The sequence below is a fragment of the Periophthalmus magnuspinnatus genome, chromosome 9 (genome assembly GCF_009829125.3).
Source record: "Periophthalmus magnuspinnatus isolate fPerMag1 chromosome 9, fPerMag1.2.pri, whole genome shotgun sequence".
In the NCBI taxonomy this organism is placed as follows: domain Eukaryota; kingdom Metazoa; phylum Chordata; class Actinopteri; order Gobiiformes; family Gobiidae; genus Periophthalmus; species Periophthalmus magnuspinnatus.
The window spans coordinates 29,103,865-29,127,800 of NC_047134.1; the positions used below are offsets into that span (position 1 = coordinate 29,103,865).

The 23,936-nt window shown below is 38.8% G+C and overlaps 2 protein-coding genes and 1 pseudogene across 2 annotated transcripts in view; all 3 read left to right on the forward strand.

Annotated features, from left to right (window-relative positions):
- The first annotated feature begins 3,481 nt into the window (after window positions 1–3,481).
- Window positions 3,482–7,727, forward strand: LOC117376658 (up-regulator of cell proliferation-like). Its single transcript, XM_055224246.1, is given in 7 exon segments — window positions 3,482–3,526; window positions 3,607–3,631; window positions 3,727–3,816; window positions 4,756–5,296; window positions 5,298–5,811; window positions 5,813–6,587; window positions 6,590–7,727. Coding segments are annotated over 7 exon segments (3,105 nt in total). The 3' UTR covers window positions 7,705–7,727.
- A 12-nt stretch (window positions 7,728–7,739) lies between these two features.
- LOC117376192 (interferon-induced very large GTPase 1-like) lies at window positions 7,740–9,172 on the forward strand (annotated as a pseudogene).
- Window positions 9,173–11,628: 2,456 nt separating this feature from the next.
- mapk4 (mitogen-activated protein kinase 4) overlaps window positions 11,629–23,936 on the forward strand; it is a 31,292-nt gene continuing 18,984 nt past the window's right edge. The window contains exons 1-3 of the mRNA XM_033972824.2: window positions 11,629–11,641; window positions 16,216–17,395; window positions 18,866–19,041. Coding sequence (XP_033828715.1) covers window positions 17,029–17,395; window positions 18,866–19,041 — 543 coding nt within the window. The 5' untranslated portion in view covers window positions 11,629–11,641; window positions 16,216–17,028. The remainder of the gene's footprint in view (window positions 11,642–16,215; window positions 17,396–18,865; window positions 19,042–23,936) is intronic.

Sequence of the window (23,936 nt, forward strand, 5' to 3'; positions counted from 1 at the left end):
CCTTTGTGGCCAAACAGGGTTAATGCAGTGAGACATTTTTGTCTGAAAAACATGAAATAAAATCTAACACTACAATACAAGCTTTAATGTAATATTCCACTAAAACTTTCTGCTCTAAATACTATGAATTTTAGCTCACTTTTTATTGCTCACTTTTTAACCCCTCCCCCATAAACTCTATAGTGCCCCATTACAAAAAGTAGGCACTTTTAGACAACTCATGCCTATTCTGTAGTAAATTTCCCATAAATTTATATATATATATATATATATATATATATATATATATATATATATATATATACATATACATATACACACACACACACACACACACACACCCACCCCCACACACCCACACACACCCCCACACACACACACACATACATAAATAAAAAATAAAATATATCCTGTTTATGTAACCCCTCTGACTCGGGTTGCTTATGAAGCCAGACAAATAAACCATCTGTTTGCAACATAACCGGCGAAAGTTGTACGCTGAATGGCAGAGTAATAACACTAGAGCAGATCCACCAAAGCTACAACTGAACAGTACGGGAAAGGTATATGAGAGAAGGAAACAACACATAACAGCGATGCACAGTGGCTGATGGCTCTGAGAGAAGACCACAGAGTCCAGTCACCATCACAGTGGCAGACATCCAGGAAAGAATCTCAGGTACGAAAAACTGGACTACACCAGTCCTTGACATGAGCTATGCCTACTGCCTCAAGAAACTCACTGCTCTCCATGAGCGTCTGGCAGCACAAATGAACCAGCTGCTAATGGATGGGACTCAGCCTGAATGGCTAACCAAAGGGCGAATGATCCTGATCCAGAAGGATGTCTCAAAGGGTACAGTCCCATCCAACTGTCGGTCAATAACATGTCTCTCCACAGCATGGAAGCTCATGTCATTGCGGCAAGATAAGTGGGCACATGGATGAGCACAGCACAGAAGGGCATCGGCAAAGACACCAGGGGAGCCAAACACCAGCTCCTGGTAGACCGAACAGACGCCCGAGACTGCAGAACCCGTATGACCAACCTGTGCACTGCCTGGATTGATTACAAGAAAGCCTATGACTCAATGCCACACACATGGATCACTGAATGCCTGGAGCTGTACAACATCAACAGGGCTCTGAGAGCCTTCATTTCAAACTCAATGAAGTTGTGGAAAACCATCCCTGAGACCAATGGCAAGCCACTTGCACAAGTGACCATCAAATGTGGCATATACCAAGGAGATACATTGTCCCCACTGCTGTTCTGCATAGGTCTGAACCCCCTCAGCCAAATCATCAACAACACTGGCTATGGATATCGACTCAGGAATGGGGTCACCATCAGTCATCAAGCTGTACACTAAGAATGAGCAAGACATCGACTCACTGATCCACACCACCAGGATCTACAGCACAGACATTGGAAGTTCATTCGGGCTTGAGAAGTGTAGCCGGATAGTGACAAAGAGCGGGAAGGTCGTCCACACAGAAGGGGTCTCACTCTCAGAAGGAACAATAACAGACTTTGAGGACAGTTACAAGTGCCTTGGTATCCCACAAGCAAATGGCAACATTGAAGAGGAAACAAGGAAAGCAGCCACGGCCAAATACCTCCAATGAGTAAGGCAAGTCCTAAGGAGTCAGCGCAATGGCAAGAACAAGACCCGAGCAATAAACAGCTACACCCTGCCAGTTATTAGATACCCAGCAGGAATCATAAGCTGGTCACAGGAGGAGATACAGACCACAGAATCAGCCACTTCAGTTATGTTCTGGTGGTACATCCCATGCAGGGGCTTGTCCTCCTATGATGGTACCTCCAGCGCCTCTTCCTTTGTACTCCATTGTCTGAGACATTCATTGAGCACGTCATCTGTTGGGGCCTTGTTCTTGATGTACTTATGGATCTTGGATGTTTCATCATTTATATACATAAATATTGAACAATAAATAAAACATAATAACATGTAAAATAAGGGTTTCTTTTGGTACTCAAGAAATATCTGTATAAATGCTCACATTTGGAGGTCCTCGTGCCTCCAGTCTGAGAGCTCATTGCTGCAGTCACTGCTGCCGAGAGGAGAGGAGTCCACGACCCACAGAGAAAAGTGCAGAATGAACTGAACGAGAAACTGGGGGCAACGGCTGCTGTGGAAGGTGGTATCTGCCTGGGAGCCTGGATGGTGACTCTGTGAAGCGAGAGCGTGTAAGTACTGCTCAATGCAGCACTCTGGCATTATTTTAGGCTGTTGTTGCTGAACCTGTGGTCCCATGAGTAAATAACAGCTGCTCTTCTCCCTTGTTTGATATTTGATATTTTAGAGTTTGTTTTTTTGTTTTTTGTTTTTTTTGTTGTTGTTGTTGTTGTATTTTTAGCATTGGGTACAATAGTTTTACCTTTTTCATTAGTTTTATATATTTTTTCTTGACACTGCTCCCTTGTTGGAACCTTTCTTAGTCCTTTCTTAGTCCTTTTTTAATCCGTTCCTAGTCTCTAAAACTAGGTGACATTACTTTTTGTTGCTCATTTAAAAGAAAAATACTGTAACCACACTCATTTACAGCTTACGTCTTTCCTCACACACCTGTCCATCTCTCACCTGTAGCTGCTCTCACGCACCTGCCTCTCCCTTGATGTAGCCGCTCTCATGCATCTGCCACTTTTGCCAAGCTAATTGCAATTCTAGTACCCAGTATACCTGTTTCACGACCCATGAGCAAGAGAAACAGGCAATACTGACCATATTGACCTTATTCTGCCCCGCCCACTTTTGTTGTAAATTCTCCTAAACTGGGCAGGAGTTTCATATAGTGTACTACTGAGAAACAAACATGCCTCTAGCCTTGTGAAAATAAAAAAATAAATAAATGTGCATAATTATTTATTTAAAAAACACATCCAATACATCAAACACATGACTACCTTTGAAACTTTAAACTAGCTACCAATAATTACTAAAAAGCATCACCATAACCACCATCATTGCCAACTTGAAATAGAAACCAAAAGTAAATGTTTTAAACACGTCACAATAATTACAATGGATCTGCACATACCGCATATTATAAAGGGCAGAGGCATTGCTATATAATTTTCATTCAGGTGTGGTGATTCAGCTTCATAAATTTGCATGTGTTTTCAGAGACCGAAACATTTAAAGGTAAAAAAAAATAAATCATACAATGTCATTTCAATTTTTGTTTGGTTTGGTTTCCTTCAGGCTAGTTTGTTTGTTGCATTTAAAACATGTGCCCTTAATGTGAGTAGACTTGCATCAAACCTGACTCGTATTTGTCATTTTGTTCCTTTGTCTATAATGTTCCACAGTATGGTGTCAAACTTGTCTGTCTCTGTGGAGAATAACCCTTGAGATTAATCATGCTTTTGTTATGTTTGTATTATAATGCATCCAATTTGCAGAGTTTCCCTTCTATTGTTTGTAGAATTCTCCTGTTTATTGTCATCTCCATAATGGCTGGTTTGTGTGACAGTGATACATTGGAAGTGGAAGACGAGGTAGGCGTCTTTTACCAAGTCACAGCATTAGGAGAGAACTGTGGAGATGTGTGTAATCATTTTTATTTTTGCTTTTGCAGGATGCACCATGTGAATTTTATGATTGTGAGAATTAACTTTTTTTGTTCCAAATAAAAAAAGTAGTTTATAAATGTTTTACAGCTGTAATATAAACACCAAACGTGTCTGTTTAATTCCAGGCATGTCCTCATTGTCCCCAGTCTCTGAGACTGCACCAGTGTTCTTGAAAACGGATGATTCCTCTGACAATCAAGACCTTTACCTTGCAGGTAAAGAGAATGCAAAATTCTTACATGGTACAGATAATAAATATGCTCTCTATAACAAAATAGTCGTGGGATAATTTTAGATGTTAAATGAAAACAGTTACACTTTTGAACACATTTTTACTAAAATATTTTGTGGGAATGTATAAATATATAAATATATGATTACTGATGTTCCCTGTTGAAATCAAACTTGTGACCAAAGTGAGTGAAAACATGTTTAACTAGATTAGCAAGCACAATAGAATAGAAGAGACAACAACTGTGTGGCATCTGTAAAGGTGTGCAAGTTTATGAGAAGAAAGTTGTAACATTACGAGAACTAAGACATCATTTTCCCAAAATAAAGTCGACATTTTAATGAGAACATCAAAGTTCACAGTCAAAGAACGCAGACTGCAGATAACTGTGGATACAAATGGCACTTGGATGAGTTAAAAGCTAAAAGTCTACATTTTAAACACAGCTCTGCTAGGGACTGGCCTCTCTTTCAGCTCAAATCTTCCACTGCTGTAGTCCCTCAAATGACTTATATAGTATAAATGAATAAATAAGTATAAAGATTTTTATCAACACAGAAAACACTGAAAAGGGATGAATGAAGGTATTTTTTGTGAAGAAAGAGAATCCCTCTTTAAACAGAAATGGTAGAACATACAACACAATGAGACTAGCAATTTATATAAAAAAACAGGGGAGTTTCACTTTAAAGGACTTATTTAGCTCAGTGTGGTATTAATCATGTCTCTGAATAGTAGCCAACATGTCAAAAACTGTCCAGATCACTACCTCTGAAACTTTCTCTACCATCTCCTCCCCTTGAAGTAATTCATTACCCGACCAGTCCCTTTTCAGAATGGTCCTCTGGTAAAGTTGATCTAATAATCCACCAGTACACAAACAAAATGTAATGTACACAACTGTGTTATTACTTGTTTCCAGGGACATGCTTGGAGCACTTGCTGGAGGACCTGGGGCTAGAGCAGCAGTACAAAGACAAGCTGTCTCTGAGCATAGATGAGAAGAGCATTACAGACACCTCAGCTGGGTCTGTCAGAAACATGGCATGGAATTTCTTGACAAGATTAATGATGGTGAATGTAAAAGCCAGAAATGTCAAAGTTAAAGCCTCACATAGCTGTGATGTGGCATCTGAAGAGACTAGGTTTAATATAGATGCTCTACTGGCCGGTCCAACCTCAGGTTCAACACTCAACCCTCTTGACATTATCACAGCATTCTTCCTTTGCTCTGATGGCTTTGTGCGGCAGGAACTCACTCTCAAAATGTCAATGTGTGAGTTTGCAGTGCCTCTGCTGCTTCCAAACCCTGACACCAAACAGTGCACAATGATGCTCTGGGCTTTAAGGGACATTGTGAAAAAATATAGACCTAAGTCACTGTTGGAATCTAAAGGCTTCATTGAAGAACATATTGTTCATTCTGCATTTCCAATGGTTTCCTTTGTTAGACTTGGAAAAAAGTTCTTTGTCTAAGTCAGAGATTCTCAATAAAGTTCTGAGCAGTCCTCAGCAATATCATGACACATTTGTGCATCACAATTTAGAGTGTGGGGACTGTCCAACAAAGATTTCTGATGGAATAGTTGAAATATCTTGGTACCTTCCATGTGAAAACAAAAACACTGACATTTTCAGTGAGCCTGTGACAGTAGCTAACCTCTGTGGAGACTCTGAATCATCTATCCCACAGTTCTTGTTTTTATGTGAGACTTCATGTGCTGTGTTTGTGTTCTGTGACAAAGTGGATAAAGCCTATAGCATGCTTCACCATAAAAGCAAGGCCAGTGTTTTCTTGGTTAGTAACTCTGAGAGCAAAAAATTCAAAGCAGAAGATCTTAAGAGATTAGCTACAAATTTGAAAATGTATAACAATATAATGATAAAGAGTCAATCAGTGAATGATGCAGACTTTGTCACAATGCTCCAGGGGAAAATTAGGAGCGTTATTGACAAGGCAAAGTCTAAGATGCAAATAGATGGAGGAGATGGCAGATGTTGCACGTAATCTTGGAATACGCGTTGATGAAGATTGTCCCGAGTGTCAGAATGCCAAAAAAAATGCAGATGCTATTACATCTGAAATCCATGACACATTTGAGTACAAAGAAACCCAGTTTCTTTTGCAAGGTCAGATCTGGAAGGAACTGACATCTCTAGAAAAAGAAGAATGTAGACCTCAAAATGATGGCTCTAAAAACATTAAAGAATATAAAAATTTACTTCAAGAACAAAAGCATATACTTAGGCAGAAACAAATTTCTAGCACTATTTCAAAATCCATGTCCAGATTCGTTATTGCAATATCAAGCCGTGGAATTGAAAGGTGCTACTTTCTGAAATGGATGCGCCTTAATCTTGATAATCTTTCTCGGAAGAAGTTATCAGGCCTTTGAGAGCAGTACAAAGAGGAATCAAAAGAATCTAAGAACAAAGAAGTGATTCAAGATCTTGATCGTCAACTTTCAGGCAGTTCTCTGGGGATAGAGCATTTCTTTCGTGAAATGGGTCAAATATATGAAGCGTCATTGTCTCTTACTGAAGACCACCCTCGTCATCTGCAGTCACAGCACTTACCCAGACTCTGCACAGAGCTGCTGCTGGAGGGACTCCCTCTGTAGCTGGTGGATGGAGATGTCTCAAACTTCCCTCTTAGATGGGTAAGCGATGTCCTGTCTGAGCTCCATCAGTTGGTGTCCTGCAAAAGTAGAATCTTAGTGGTCACAGTTCTGGGAGTCCAGAGCACTGGAAAGTCGCTCTCCTCAACACAATGTTTGGAGTACAGTTTGCAGTGAGCAGTGGACGTTGCACTAGAAGGGCCTTTATGCTCCTCATAAGAGTCAGTGAAGAAGTAAAAAAAATCTTAATGATCATTGACACTGAGGGCCTGAAGTCTCCAAAGCTTGCAAAACTGGACAATAGTTATGAGCATGACAACGAGCTGACCACCCTTGTTGTGGGGTTAAGTGACATCACTTTAGTAAATATTGCAATGGAGAACTATACTGAAATGAAGGACATCCTGCAGATAGTCGTGCATGCATTTCTCAGAATGAAAGAAGTTGGAAAAAGGCCCAAATGTTTGTTTGTTCACCAGAATGTGTCTGATGTTTCAGCACATGACAATAATTTTCAAGACAGAGAACTACTTTTGGAGCAGTTGAATGCGATGACGCAGGCTGCAGCCAAAATGGAAAAGAAGGAAAAGAACAAGTGTTTTACTGATGTGATTGAATACAGCACAAAGACAGGAAACTGTTACATTCCAGGACTGTGGAATGGAACCTCTCCGATGGCTCCAGTAAATGTAGTATACAGTGAAGCTGTGTATGAGCTGAAGAAAAAAATCATTCAAATTCTGAGCAAATGTGAATCATCTGCATATAATATCTTGGAGTTTCAGGAGTGGATAAGGGGTCTTTGGACCGCAGTGAAGTATGAAAACGTCATTTTCAGCTTTAGAAACAGCCTGGTGGCTGATGCATACACGAGACTGTGCACAGAATACAACAAGTGGGAATGGAACTTCAGAAAAGGCATGTACACATGGGTCACAAATGCTCAAACAAGAATTTCAAATTATGGTAAAGTTGCTGCTGAACATGATACAGGAGACACTGGAAAACTTCTGAGTGATTTGAAAAGTGCTGCATACACAGAACTGTCCAAAGGAGGAACTAAACTCCTTCAGAACCTCACACAATACTTCAAACAGACAGATGGCCATGTGAATCTAGTGGAAAAGTATAAAGAAGAGTTTATGACCAGCGCAAAGGTTACTCGGAGGGAGATGGAAAAGTCAATAATAAATCAGCTTACTGCAACTGTTGACAGCCGACAAGGAATGAGGGAGCTGGAAAAAATCAAATAGAACCATACACAAGTAATGGAAGAGAGAGCTGATTGATGTTAAATCCAGGGTTTCCCACTGTTTGTGGCTAAACATCTTTCACTAAACCAACATACCTCACCTGTACAGAGACACTAGCTTTTTGTGTACAACCCTAAAGGATGGAGAAAAAAAAATTACGCAAACACTCAGACAATCACAACAATCAGTGAACAATAAAAAGCTAAGAAAAAGCAACTATCATGACACCTACATTGCAGAGATCCTACAAATCATTGATGAGAAAGGGCTCAAATTTGACATAGAGTTTGAAGTTTTACTGAAGAAACACATTTGTGCCAGAGCAGCAGAAGACTTTGAAATAATGCATATTAACTATCTAGATGAAAACAATCCTTACAAGTGTCTGTCTGAACAAGGAAAAAATCCGTACTGATTTCAAAGATGTGTTCTAGACCAGTGCCAAAAGAAAGCAGAGGAATTTGCAGATCAGTTTTTGAGACCTGCTGTTGAAAACTTTGTCAATCGCTCCCTGGGTTATGACATCATTGGTGAAATGCTGACATGTCAACAGTTCAACACAAGGATGTTTTTCCAGTATTCAGTTCTGTTCGATTTGATCTCAGTAAACCAGTTTAAATTCTTCCATCACTACATTGAACACTATGAGGATTATGTGAAACAATGGATAAGTGACCAAATAATTACACACTTTTCATCCAGGGCTTCAGCATGTGACTTTGAGAACCTGTATCTTCAGGCATGTATCAATCACATAAATGTTGCTATCAAAAAGGCTACGACCAAGAAGAACAAAACCTTGAAATGTTTTGTTGGAAAAATCTGTGAGGAACTAAGTGATAAATTAGTTATTTCTCCCAGATGCACTTGGAACTTTCATAATCCTAAACAATGTAGACCAGGACCCATTTGCTTGTTACCTTTTACAAAGTGTAAAGCAAATGGAGAAAGGTTTTCAAGAGAAGTTCCAAACCACAGACATCCAAATCAAACTTCAGAATTGCTCTGTCAACGTTCAGCATGAGCTTTTTGTCAGAGTGACTGGATGTGGTAAACAGTGCCCATTTTGCAAAGCTCCATGTGAAGCAGGAGGAGCAGCCCACACGGAGCATTGGACGTCACTTCATCAGTCAATGGGTCTGGGAGGATGTAGATTTCACGACACAAATAATCTTGTCACAGACATATGCTCCTCTCTTGTAAACTCTGATCTTACATTTGGGAAATATGACAATGGTAATGTATTTTATCACCCTTTCAAGAGATACCAAGACATTTCCCACTGGAAGATTCCTCCAGATAGAAGTCTCGAAGAATCTGACTATTGGAAATATGTCATGGCAAATTTCAATGAAGACTTTGCAAAAGCATACAATGGCCAAGCCTGCAAACATCCCACAAGCTTGGAAAAAAAATCACTAAGACTGAGGCTGAAAAAAGCCTCCGAAATCCATTCAAAATGGAATGAGATTCAATTAAATAAAATTAGGTATATTTCTAATTAGAAATGTTCAACCCCTAATGCACTGTGTTTATAACATATTCTATTCTAATGCAAATTCATGTTTATTACATATTTCTACTGCTACCATGCATCATCTCAAATATGATTCCACTATGAAGTATTGAAGAACACATAAAAAAGCAGTTTATGCTCAGGCACAGGCACAAGGGTCATTGAAAGACTAGAACAGGACCAAACAAGTCTACATCAAGACTAAACTGGGCTCAAACCTGGATGAAATCACAACAAGGATGAAATCACCCTTGTTCTGATTTCATCCAGGTTTCATCCTAAATCAAGACTAAACCAGGACAAAACCAGATTTAGACACCTCTTGTTCATAAAAACAGCAGCATGGATCAGATCACGATCAAAGACTAATAGAGATACAAAACAAAATGATCATATCACCTTGAGAAGATTATTAAAAAGTATCAGTATGTCCAGATTAAATATTTCATTAACTTTTTTTTTCTTTTTTATGGTTTTGTGTTGTGTCTTTATAGCCTACATTTTTGAATGTACTTTTGTTAACTGCACATAGGAACAACAGCACATGGGCCTTTTCTATGGTGTATATGTAGGCATGTAATTGTGTTTATTACAGGTGTTTACTGTCCATCAGACAGATACATTTGTGTTGACTGTAAATGACCTGGACATCTCCCATTTGAAACATGCAACTGTGTCCTGTGTAATTTGTTTAAACCTTTAACATTTTTTTTGTTCCTATTAAAAATCTATATTGTCTACGTGTATTTCATAACACGCATTTCATTCACCTATTCTCATTCCAACACTTCTCTAATGACCAGCCTATTGTAGAGCAGGAGCAGGTGGTGCTGACAATTCAAGTTACTCAAAATAGATACCCCCATCACTCACATACGGATGTGCCACAGGCTAGCAATGTGGGTAAACTATAGAGACTGGCTGGTGAAAAATAAAAATTCCACCCAAATGGGAATAAAATATAATAGCTATGTTCTTGTGTGCAACAAAAAAGAACTTTCCAAATTCTCTTCATTTCACAGCCTACACACTTTCTCATAATCTGTTAAGCATTCATACATAGGCAAGGTGAGTAAAGTGTCTTGCTCAAGGGCATGACAGCTTTATGCACTTGTCAAAGTCAGAGTGAGAACTGAACAGACAGCATTTGGATTAGTGGGAGAAGCTTTGGGTTTGTGGGTCGATTCCTACTATTAGGCTAAGCTATATATTTTTATATTGACAGCTGCAGTACATCCAGAACACTGCTGCTCGGGTCCTGAATAGAACAAAGAAGTACGAGCCCACTAGGCTTCGTACAATGGGGGACCGAGCCTTCTGTTCAGCTGCACCATGACTCTGGAACTGCCTCCCTGCCCATCTGAGAGCCACACAGAGCCTGGACTTTTTTTTTTTTAAAGCTAATCTAAAGACCTTTTTATTTAGAAAAGCAAATTGTTGATGTTTTTTACCATTTAGTAATTAGCATTGGTTTAAATGTTGAACAAGTCTCCCAAAGTAGATCTCTGACATGTTAGTGCCACATGAACCATCTCACACTCTGAGGACTTCAGGGACCGACCTCCTGCTGGTGCCCAGAGTCAGGACTAAACATGGAGAATCAGTGTTTCAGTTTTATGCAGCTAAAACCTGAAACAATCTTCCTGAAGATGTGAGACAGGCCTCTACTTTGACAATGTTTAAATCCAGGCTCAAAACGGTTGTGTTTAGCTGTGCATATGACTGAAAAGGTTTAATTCTGCACTTTTCTCCTTTAATGTTATTTGTATGATGATTCTTTCTGTTTTGATCTGCTGTATTGTGATTTTAATGTCTTTCTTATTCTGTAAAGCTCTTTGAATAGTGCTGTACAAATACACTTGCCTTGCCTCAAAACTAGGCCTATTTAAAATTGTGTACAGATATTTTCTAAACTGTGCACAAATCCGAAAGCTGCTCATTTGAATGTACTGATTTATTTCAAACTACAGCTGAACAATATCATTTGGACAGTTTCAGACTTTCCCAGTAGTTTTCAGGAGAGATGGAGAGAGAAAGTAAATGGGCGGGGGTGTGTGGGGAGGAGCGCGCTACTTCACCATCCGCGCTACTGCAGTATGTTTGTGAACGCGGAGCCACTCGGGTCTACTACCACCACCACCATCACCACCACCACCACCACCACCACCACTACTGCTGCTGCTGCTGCTGCTGCTGGACGCGAGTGGATCCACCAACCAGAGTGATCCCTCCTCTCCTCCTCTCTCTTTTTCCTCCCTTTACTCCCCCAGCGCGCAACAACCCGCAACAAGATCTCTCCTCTCCCGGCTTATTACCAGCACCTCAGCCACTCACGGAGGCGCTTGGGTCCTTCTTCTTATCGCTCCCATCTTCCCACCGATCTTTGTTTCAGGATTCCAGGCAGCGGATGCAAGCTTCCCGGTAAGTAGGATGCTTTTCACGTTGTCTTTACGCTTGTTTTCGTCCACCGGCGCGCACTTTGGCATCGTCAACATACAACCTAAACGGGAGTAAAGATTTGGTCTATTTTAAATATTTTGGCACGAGTGGTTTTGACGCGTACAGGAGCACTTCATCCTTATGTTTTTGTTCTGTCAGAGCGGGGCGTTGCGTGAGTCTTGTGGACGAGCACAAAGGCACTGTAGCGCGGTGCCAGTTTGGAGACGAGGCGCAGGGTTTTCTTGGATAAAGTAGGATATAGCTGTCTTAACGTCAATTCACTGCAATCCCTGTCAGTTAAACAAAGTCATTTCAGGGATGCACATCACAACGAGGCTTCATTTTCACTGCTGGGTTAAAGCTGTTCAAAATCTCATAGTATTTTTGTATTGCGTTACATTATTAGGCTGTTTTTGCCTTTTTGTTCCATTGACTAAGCTCTGAGTGACTGATTCTAAAAAGCTAAATAAAGTCATACACAACTGTTCATTTATATGTATGGGTTTCAGAATGATGAAGATTTGGGACTGTTGCCATAGTGATTAACAATTTCAAACAAAATAGGCCATTACATCTCCAAAATAAAGTATTAAAGTTTCCATTTAACAGGACACTGAATCCCAGAAATATACTATAGTATGGAAAATGAAAATACACTATGAAGCTAAGACCACCAGAGCACTGAAGAAGCGGCTTGGATGAGCAGCGAAATGTCTTCACTCCTACAACGTTTTGTCCAGTTGACAGATTTGAACTTGGTCTTTTGCTTTGGATCAGACCTGGACGACTGAGGGATTACACAGACTAAGACGAGAGGAACACCAAACGCCATATTCAGCATGCATTATTTATAAAGTTAGTCCTGCTGCACCTCCCACTACCACTGTCAGCTCTTTGCCTCTGCTCAGTTCTCTGCCAAACTGTGTACGGCTGAACGATTTTAGGGAAAAATATCTTTAATTGCAAGTTTTTCTGCGATTGTGATTAGATTTGCGATTTATGTTTTAGGATCCGGTTCAAAGTTCACATTTTAATCACAGCCAGAAGAATTGACTAAAAAGACTCACACAAGAATCACATTTCAGAACATGTTTGTACAGATCTAAACTACAGGGTTAGCAGTTTTTTTTTTACAGAATACAACAGGAGATTTTGTTATTTGTGGCGAACACTAGGGAACTTAAAGCCTTGTGATTTGGTAATTACATCCTTTCAAATTTCAATTTGATTGTGATTAATCTCTCTGCCAAACTGTTTATCCAGACTGAACATGAGGGATTAGGTCTGGTGATATAGTGATACATATCTAATTGTGATCTGATCCCTGTGTTATAATGCTGCTATTTTGGTCACATTATGATTAGAGGTGAGAGGTATATTGAAAAAATTGATAATGCAATTGTTGTTTTTGGAGATATGCAAAATTAGTAGCTCAAGTATATTGTCTATAAATATAACAATAAAATGAACATGAAGTTAAAAAGCGAGAGTATAATATAAAGTGATTTTTCTTCTGAACATTTGTGGTTAATTTTGTAGTTGATTTGCTTTTTGTGAGTTTAGCACATGTATTGGAATAATAATGTCTTAAAATAATTGCGATAATGCAAAAAGGGGGGGGGGGGGGGAATGCAATTCTATAGACTCAAACACAGACACAGTGTAGATAACTTTACTACTTAAAGTGCTCATATTATGCTATTTTCTGATCTGTTATAATGTTGTTTCCTCATCACAAACAGACCTGGAGTTGTGTTTTGTTTCATTCACACATGTTTAACACACAAGTTCTGAGTTCTCTCAAACAGAAAACACTCTGTTCCACCTTGTGATGTCATCTGGTAATACAGGAAGTGCCACTAAACTTTATACACTTTCACTAGAATCATTTGGTTGATTTCAGCCTGTGAACAGTATACAAATATATTACATTGCTTACAAAATCTTCTGTTTCCCATATAACAGTGTCATTTCTTGTAACCACAGAAAACTCAGACATACCATTACATTTTAGCCAAGGTCACATTTCGCACTTTTTCACAATTGCTTCTTTCGTACATGCTGCATGACACCCGCTCTGCAAGGATTTAAAACACTGGTGTAATCTCAATTTTTTAGACTCTGCATAGACTTTGCATTTAATTCTGCTTTGAATTTTGCTGTACGCTGCCTCTAACACGAATAAAGATCAATTCCCAAGCCTCTGCGCCTTCATACAACAGGATAGAAACCGACAGAGAAACTTAAAAGAAAGGCGCCAGTCGCTACCTTTGAACCTGAAAACTACTGCTTCATGACATCACAAGAGGGAGCAGAGGATTTAGAGTTTTGGAGATATAAACAGACTAATAATAAAGGGTTACTCAATGTGTGAATGAAACAAAATACAACTCCATGTTTATTTTGGGGAGGCTTATTGGCCCTTTAATAACATATATAAAGATGCCAGCAGCTTGAGTTGTAATAACATTTAAATTATTATCCTTGCTCTATATTATTTTTTGGCATATGGAGGCTGCTGCAAAGTCAAGTTTATTACATTGTCTGAGCAAAAAAAAAAAAGATCAGGGGGTTAGAAATATCTCATTGTCCCCCAGGCGTCCGACATGCAGTGAAGAATTTCATCTTATTGATTTGTGGATTGTTTGCATTCTTCCCAGGACTCCAGGGTCAAAAGTCAATAATCTCTTTCCGTTTCTATGTTTACCAACTTAAAGTCAGAAGAGGTAAGAGATCGGTATATCAAAAAATGAATAATATTGCAGTTGTTGTTTGGAAATGTAGGATATGCAAAATTATAACATCAAGTATATTGACTTTAAAGGAGACATTTTGCTAAATCCAGTTTCCCTTTCATTGATCCACTTAAAGTTGTATTTAGAATTATTCATGCGTGTTTGAGTAATTCCTGCATTCAAAAATACCTCAATTGGACTCTGCAATTTTCTATCCCGGAAATCATCAGACTACAATATGCTCCACAGGTGTCATAGATTACAACTGGAGACAAAAACACAATATGTCTACTTAAAACTATGAACAATGACCTCAAAAAGAAACAGAAACTTGCAGTGTAATTTCCCAAACTAGTGCAAACCGCAGACTGTATAAAGAAATGGACTAAATGATACTAAGTGGACTAAGTGATTCATAATCTTTTTACATTTTGATCTTTTTACATTTTGTGCAATACATGATGACTGCACTGTCAAAATATAATCTAAATATTGTTATCGAGTGAATGCAAAAAAAAAAAAAAAAAAGGTTAAAAAAAAGTTACATTTACAAAATAATCAGCGTGACTATTTTAAACATAAATACTTTAAATGAAGTGAAACATGCTCATTGCCTCATTGCAATGACACTGGCTTAGTAGATCATCACATGACTTGATTATCCCCCATATAAGCGTATTACTTTAGGTCACACAGTCTTTTCATGTTATATAATGGAGATTCTCATTTCATACACTATCTGGTTAAACAGGTATTGGTTAAAGTCTTCATTTAAGACATATATTAATGTATATTTTTATTCTGTAAAGCACTTTGAATTACTTTGTGTACGAATTGTGCTTTACAAATAAACTTGCCTTGCCACATAATTGTTTAAGAAGTCAACTGAACTGATCTCTGTTATAATGTTTCTTCATCACAAACATACCTGTTGAGTTTTGTTTTGTTTCACTCACACTTGTTTAACACACAAACCCTGCATATTTAGGAGTTATCAAACAGAAAACACTCTGATTCACCTCGTCATGTCATGTGGTGATACAGGAAGTGCTTCACTGTGTTTTTAAACTCCATACACCTTCACGAGAATCATTTGGATGTTTCAGTCCTGCGATTGCCCATCTCTACAGAACCAATGGTAACGGCAGCTGTTAACTAAGCTACCACTTCATGACATCACAAGGTGGAACAGAGAATTTTGGAGATGTAGAAGACTAATAATAAAGAGTTACTCAAACATGTGTGAATGAAACAAAACACAACTCCTGGTATGTTTTTGATGAGGTAACAACATTATAACATGGCTTAAAGCTCAGAAGAGTCCATTTTACACACTATAGGATCTTTAACCCAGAACATAAAGGTTGCCCAGTGTAGCACCACCCGTTTATTTCTAAAGAGGTCAGGTCAGATCTGTGGAGGGTAATCCCCACTAACAGTAAGAATTCATGTTTTTCAAGGTGTTGTTATTTTATTTTATTTTTTTAACAATAAAACCTCCTCTGTTTGAAAGATGGCTGAGTTTAATATTGTACTGTGGAACATTATGGACAAAGCAATAACATCTCCTTGGAGACTGCAGCTGTTGCCATCCACATTGTGCACTTTTATTAAGGCAAGTGTATGGTCTCAACTATGCACAATCATTTTTTAGACTTATATTGAAGGCTATTAAAACACGCTTAAAAACATGAAAACCAGAATTAGTTCATTTTAAACGGTTTGCAGTAGTCTTAAGTTATTCCTCGCTTACCTTAACATAGACTTATTTTGAACAAGCTTGTTTATGTGACGTACTTTTGTCTGCTCTCTCCCCAGCAGCTGTAGCAGTGGGAGCAGATGTTTTGAGCAGCGCAGCCAATCACAGCTTTCCTCCAGTGCCTGATGCTAAAAGCTCCACACTCACCAGAAGGCATCAGGCTCCAGATTACCACTGGATTTAACACATGGACTCGCACTTTCACTTCCACTGTTCATTCAAGCATTCAAGCACCGCAAACTCATCCATCTGACCGCTGCTGACCACACTGATATCATGGAAGAGGAGGAGGAGCCAACCGAGGAATTCAATTAACACCGCCCCTCCCCCTGGCGCTCTCTTAGCCGTATAGATCCAATGGTTATGGATTAAACGAAGGCCTATACAGAAATAAGAGTGTAGTTACTATGGATACAAGTTCTCTATTAAATCAGCTAAGGAAGAATACTGCTTAATACGTCAAATATATTTTGGCTGTTGCGACACCTATCTATGGACAGAATGATGAAAATGTAGGAGCGTTTAAAACCAAATATTCTGTCTTTTGAATAGGAAAAAGTGTTGCTGAAATACTGAAATTCATGAATATTATCTGATAAGCTCATAAGACGATGTGATGACATTATTTTTGCTATGTAAATCACAGTCAAATCAGATATTTTCAAAGTCTAATATAAAATTATTGATTGTTCATTAATTGCTATATCTACATGGCCATTATTTGATCAAACAAGTTTCATAAAATTTCTATTTACAATCAAAATTATCCACAAATGCGATACTTGTCCATCTACACGTATCTTTCCTAAATGACACATCAACCAATTCTTAATCCCACATACAATTTAAGATATTTTCGATAAATCAGTTACAAAATGGCGAGACAAGACGCCCCCTTGTTCCTACACGGTTTCGACCTTAGTGGTAACTTCACCGACCTCCGACCTCTGGGCACTGGGGTCACCGGTCTGGTCCTGTCCGCGCATGACCAGAGGAGCGGACAGAAGGTGGCCATAAAGAAGCTGTTGATGAGGGACGCGGTGTCGGTGAAGCACGCGCTGAGGGAGGTGAAGATAACCAGGAGACTGCACCATGAGAACGTGGTGAGGGTTTATGAAGTCCTGGCCCCACACGGACACCCTCTGCCCCAGGACCCCCGGCAGCTCAGCGCACTCTACATCATCCAGGAGTGTATGGAGACGGACCTGGCTAGACTGCTGGAGCAAGGGCCCTTACCCACAGGTAGGCGGGACAAATGCATGAGTACAAAGGGGACATGTTATGTAAAGTCAACTTTTATGAGCTTTTACCTTGTTCGTCAAATTTAGTCACATTTTTATATAGCATTTTTTCACCTTCAAGACACTCAAAACTCTTTACATCAAGGAACGACTCACCCATTCACACGCATTCATAAACCAGTGTACAAAGACACTATTTATATCGAGAGTTTGATTTGAACCACCAACCTTCAGATAAGTAGAAAAACACTCTATCAACAGAGCTACTGTCGCCATTTTATTTATTTTTATCAATATGGAGGAAAGAAATCGTGATACATTTTGTGATATCACCCAGCTCCTCTGCTGCTTGACATAAAAAAAAAAAAGTAGTTTATTTGTTTACTTTAAAATGTCAAGTGCCCACACCTACCACATGCCAAATTATGTATAAGCTTTGTTGCAGTTTCATGGATTCATTCATTCAATACTGGTGTCAATACCATGAGTAATATAATTAGTGAAACATAACTAAGTAAAAGTAGTAAAGTACTGCAATTAGTAGGTATATGTCCTTCACTTTGGTCAGTTTTGTAGTGGATAGTGTTTACGTGCCCAAAGACACAGTGATAGCATTCATCTTTGGGAGTCAGTGGATCTGACCAGTCTATCTATGATGTTTCTTTTATTTATTATCTCTTTTATGTCAAGAGAAGGATTTGAACTGCCAACCTTTGGATCAATGGATGAACACTTACTACCAACTGGGATACTGTTACGATGGAGTTTTTAACCACCATAGCCCACCCCTAATTTAGCAAATCAACTACACTCTACTATTCTTATTTTAAAATGGTTGTCTGTGTCTTTTAGAAACTGATCGTAGATATGGCAAACATGTATATGAACATTGTCTTTGAGTCAGATAAAAGTTAGCAGCATTTCTGAGGTTGATCAATAGGAGGAGACAGTGGGAAAATACTTCTTTGTTTGAACACAGAGCCAGAATATAGTGATTTATGTAAATAACATATTGTCTAAGGAATGAGATCATCACTAAGACTGCATATTTTTCAAGGTGTACAAACTCTTCTATTTGAATAAATGCAAGATAGCTCAGTTTAATCCCATTGCTGTGGAACATTACAGACAAAGCAATAACATCTCCATGGAGACTGCAGCTGTTGCAATCCACATACTGCAGTTTTAATAAGGCAAATGTGGACTCAACTATTGGTGGATTTTATGTCTAGATGTTTCAAATACAGTGAATCTCACATAGACTTAAACTGCCCTATGCCCTCAAACCTCAAATTATGGCACGACCAGCTTGTAACGTAGGCTATAGGCGCTGTACCGGACTTTTACTGTTTTTAAACGCTTTGCTGTAGTCTAGTTATTCCTCTATTCATTTTTTATCGTAATCACCATATTGTCCATCCTTACATTCAGTGATTACTTTTTCTTAATACGTGATTGCTGTGGTCGCCAGGTCATGCCACTCTGCTGTTCTACCAGCTGCTGAGGGGCCTCAAGTTCATCCACTCGGCCAACGTCCTCCATCGAGACCTGAAGCCCGCCAACATCTTCATCAACACCGACCAACTGCTGCTCAAGATCGGAGACTTCGGCCTGGCCAGGATCGTCGACCCGCACTACTCCCACAAGGTAAATCCAGTCAAGTTCAATTGTTTGTACTGATTTTTTTTCTGTGTAGTTGAGCAGCTGTTAATGTAGAAGTGAGACCTGCTGTGTTCTTACAACGTGATTTATCAGTAAGTGTGCTGTTGGTATGCTAGTTGCCAATTAGCATGACTCTGATCTGGCCTCTGATAGTTGCGAAAAGTGCTTATAAACTCATCACGGTGAGTAATTAGGATGGTCAGATTGCATAAGGTAAGTGAGGAATAACTTTGGACCTCTGTAAATCGTTTAAAATGAACTTTTTTTGAAGTCAGTACAAATCAGGTACTATATAGCATGTTTAAAAAAGTGGCAGACAAATGAGTGAGATTGTATAGATATAGTAAATCGGACATTTTTCAATAACACAAAATGAAAATCCGCTGCTTGCCACGGTAAAATGCTGCTCTGAAGAGGTGATATTCTTTAACAACGCCTTACTAATTGGTTTTAAAATTCTCATGAGCAATAATTATTCACGCTGTCGTTCATTGTCAGCATAATTCTCACTGAAGGACACTGAATATGGCTCCCCCTCTGTATCTGTAACTGTAGCAGAGGCTTTATAATGGGTCTCTCAGATTTCACCTCTGCAGCTCTGATGTTACTGAGCCTTTCACAATAACCTCTGCACATGTGAGTCAGACCGTCTCTCTGCCCCGGTGTCCTGTGTCCTCTGTTATGTGTGTGCCTCTTATTGATTCATGAGACAGTTTACCTTTACCACATACACAGGGCTGTGAAGTTGTTTTGATGCATACTGCGGTGCATGTGCCTGGATTAGACCTGGTTCAGTTCCTTTACTCCACTGTAGGTCCTCTTTTTATTCTTTTCTGTTCTCTTCTTAACTTTCAGTCTTTTTTTCTTTCTTTTGTGATTCTTTATTTATCAGGGATCATGTGCAAATTTATGAATCTTACAGAAGAAAAGATTATTTGTATCAGATTTAACTACTTCTGCTGTCCATGTGCAGTCACTGGGCAGGTGAACACAAATTAAAATTACGTTATAAGGCTAACAATTCATTATTAACATTAGCAGTAAAATACAATAAAATGTCCCCATGTCAAATACACTGTTTCGTCCACACAACTGTTAAAAATCATAATAAGCAGGTTTTTACAGTGAACCAGAACAGTGCAAATTAACTAGACTGATAGCGACACACTAAATCTCATCAAAAATGTGCCTTTTCAAATTTCTAGTAAAATTATTAAGATCTACAGACAACTTCAGGCTCTCTGGAGCTGATTCTACTGTCTGATGGTTTGAAAAGACTGTGCCATAACTTTAGTCCTGGTTTAGTCTCAGATGAAGCCGTGATACTCCAGGTTCTGATTTTTTACATCAGGTTTCGTCCCTGTTAAAATCCTGGCTTTGGGAATTTAGGCATAAAATGTAGTCATGGATTTGTCCCTGTTTAATACAAGACAAATCCAGTGCAATCCATCCTTAGACAAGACGCTTCACTCACTTATGCCTTGTTTGAAAGGTAAATGGTAACATTTTTATATAGCGCTTTTCCACCTTCAAGGTACTCAGACACTTTACGTCAGGGAAAGACTCAATGTTTGGATCAGATTTGGTCAGACACTCCAACTGAGCTACTGTTGCCTTGAAGGTGATGTGTGTGTGAGTGTTGGTTGTGGTTGGAGGGGTCTGATGGCGCAGATTGGCCGCCTTTCTTCCGTCAGTCTACCTCCGTCAGCTGTGGCTACAATAGTATCTTATATTATGTAGTGTAACTGAGTTTATAGGTATTGAATTTCCGAGAATATGTTGAAAAAATACCAAAATCGTCCTTAAAAGTTGGTTGATCCCCAGGTTTAATGCTAGTTTATCCCAGTGGAGTCTGAGTCCAAGGCCCTGGTTTAAGGTTTTTACATCCACACTGTTGATAACATTCTGAAACAGCTGCATATTACTAGACTACTATTGTGCGTTTATCCGTGTGCAGCATTACCATGGCATTCTGAAAGAGTGTGCGTTTGCGTGTTTACTGTGGAGGAGCTCAGGTGAAAGACGATCTGTGCTCAGACCGGGATCAGCTGGACTCAGACACAGAGAAGACACAGGAGGAGGCCCAGAACAAATCAGGAAAAAGGTGAAAATATTGTGCCATGACACATGCAGAGAGAGAGAGAGATGAGGAGAGGTGAGAAAAGAACACAGGAGGCATGGGGAGTGTTATAGAAGACAAAAAACATTAGCAAAATACCTGGTAAATAAGTCACTTTCTTTACAAAAAATAACTGATTTAAAATAGCTTTACTACTGTAGGTCGCTAATTGTTTTATTTCGATTATATGGGAGAGTTTATATGGGATAACAGCAGAAAAGAGTAAGTATGTTAAGCCTGTTTTTTAAAATGCACAGCAGTTTTTTAGTACTTTCTGCATAAATAGCTGTTTTTGCTTCAGCCCCAGTGCAGGTGTTGTCTTGTGAGTGTAGTCTGAGATACATAGAGATACGTAATAGATTTGAGAGCATTTGCCACGCCCCTTTTTCAGTTGACTAATCGATCAGCAGGACATGTATTTAGTCGACCAAGAATACAATCATAAAATAGCTACAAGTTCTTAACAATCTTTTTTGTATGAGATATGTCCTTTAAAATAATCAGCCATAAGAATACTTGGTTATTCCAAAATATTCTATAAAGGATAAAATTATGGATCCAATAGTTTTTCTAGCTTTTCACTGCTTCAGGCATGTTTTTGAGGAAGGAACAACATTATCCTCCTGAGACCTGGCGTCCTCATCTGTGGACAACACTTTTTGGGTTGTTTAGGCCACAGTGCAAATTTTTAGAAGAACAGCAACAAGAACATGTTCAATTTTGAATATTTCTAGGGGTTTAGAATATTTATTTTAATTTTTAATGTATTTTTATTTGATTTTATATTTGTGTGTTTTTATTTGTTTTATTATGTTTTATTTTATTTTTTATTGTGTTTTAATTAATTTATCTTATTTTATTTATTTATTTTTATTTGATTTTATATTTTTGTATTTTTTTGTATATTTATTATTATTTATTTTTTTATTATTATTATTTTTTATATTGTTATTGTCATTTTGCTTTTTACAATATATGTGTTCAACCACTTAATAGTTTTGCAAATAAAGTCCTGCAAGAGCTCGGGTCTCAGGAGGTTAAAACATGATAGAAAGCTCAAAAACTCTCTTTGCTAAAGTTTACACATACGAAAAGCAACTACGGCAACACCTGTTAGTTGTGAAAAACAGTGAGCTCAGGAATAAAAAGCCCTGACACAAGCCCGAAGAGAAATCACTATGGACATGTTGAACCTCAGATCGATACGATGTTGGCGCTGGATTGAGCCTGATCCCATCACATTAACATTAGCTCGTAAAATGTCCATAAGTCCAGCACTGACTTTTTGCCGCCTCTAAACTCACTTTTGTTTATTAAAGAAGAGCTTTTGTGCCTGTGTTTGCTATATATCTATACTCTAATAATCACCTGTGGGTCATTGTGTTATAATTTGGACATTTTAAATCGCGATATTCATCTAAAACGACTTAAAAAAGAAACAAGCGAGCTGATTTCCGCGTTCGAAAACTGCCGAGCCCAATGGGAGCTGACGTCGCCGTAAACGTCATCACAACAAAGAGTCGGCCCCTGTTATGGATAGCTGCAGATTACATTAGCGAGCGGCAGATTTGTTTTCATTTGTACCGAAATGACTGCACAACGCTGGAAAATTGGAGAATAAAGTAAGGAAATGGGAGTTGATCAGCAATATGGCGTCTTGAAAATAAGCGATGTACTTTACTCATTTACTGGTGCAGTGATTCCAGCATGTCCGAGTACCACCAGATCAAAATCATGTCTATAACAGGACTATTCCAGGTCTAATCTAGTACTAAACCAGGTCTAACAGTGGACTGCATCATTTCCATTGTAGTTCTAAGCAAGAAATTATCCAGAAAAGGACAGAAAAGTGGATAAGATTAACTCTAAATGAGACAAACCGACAAACTAAAGAGCTGTCTTAAATACAGCCTTAAGGAGCTCACACGCCACAGTTTGAGAAGCACTGAAACCCACTGTAGAATCTCTTATTGGACTATATTAATTGGATGCTATCACTGCTGCTGCTGCTGCTGCTGGTGGTGGTGGTGGTGGTGGTGTGCTGCGTATATGTGAGTCGTTCATAATGCACTGCTGACACCAAAGCAGATGTCAGCATTCACTGTGACTCTATTTCTCTTTTAATAATGCACAACCTGACCAAGGCCTTTCCAGAAAAAGTACAGGCTCTGGTGAGTTTTAAATGGTGTACAGTACGGCTGGCTGCGGGATTAATCGCAATTAAATCAACATTGCAATTTGAGTAGACGCAATTAGTAAGTCATAAAGGCTGCTATATTTCCTTCACAAAAAAACATAATATCATGTCTTATTCTGTATTAAAACATATCCCTCCAGTTTAGATCTGTGCAAACACGTTCTGAAATGTGATATTAATATTAGTTTGTCAGTTTAGGCTTTTAATCGCTTAATCTATACGTGTTTAAGATCACAATGTATGTCAGAAAAATGACATCTTTTACCATTTCCAATTGATCTAAGCCAACTTAAAGGTGAATGAATACATTGTAAGAGGCTCTGGACACGAGGGCCGCGTCGCATCGCTGGTGATATTTCCTGATATATATGGGAATGGTATGACATTTTGAGTGATATCATTGTGGTTGATTTGTCTCTCAGTTGCAAATGGAGGCAGACGGAGATCATGGCTGATTTCTGTACCGATAAAGCCTGGAGCAACTTAAAGGGGCCATTTTGTTCCATGTATTTGAGCAAAAAACGTGTCCGCTGCGTATTGTGTGCATTTAATCGGAAAAATTTT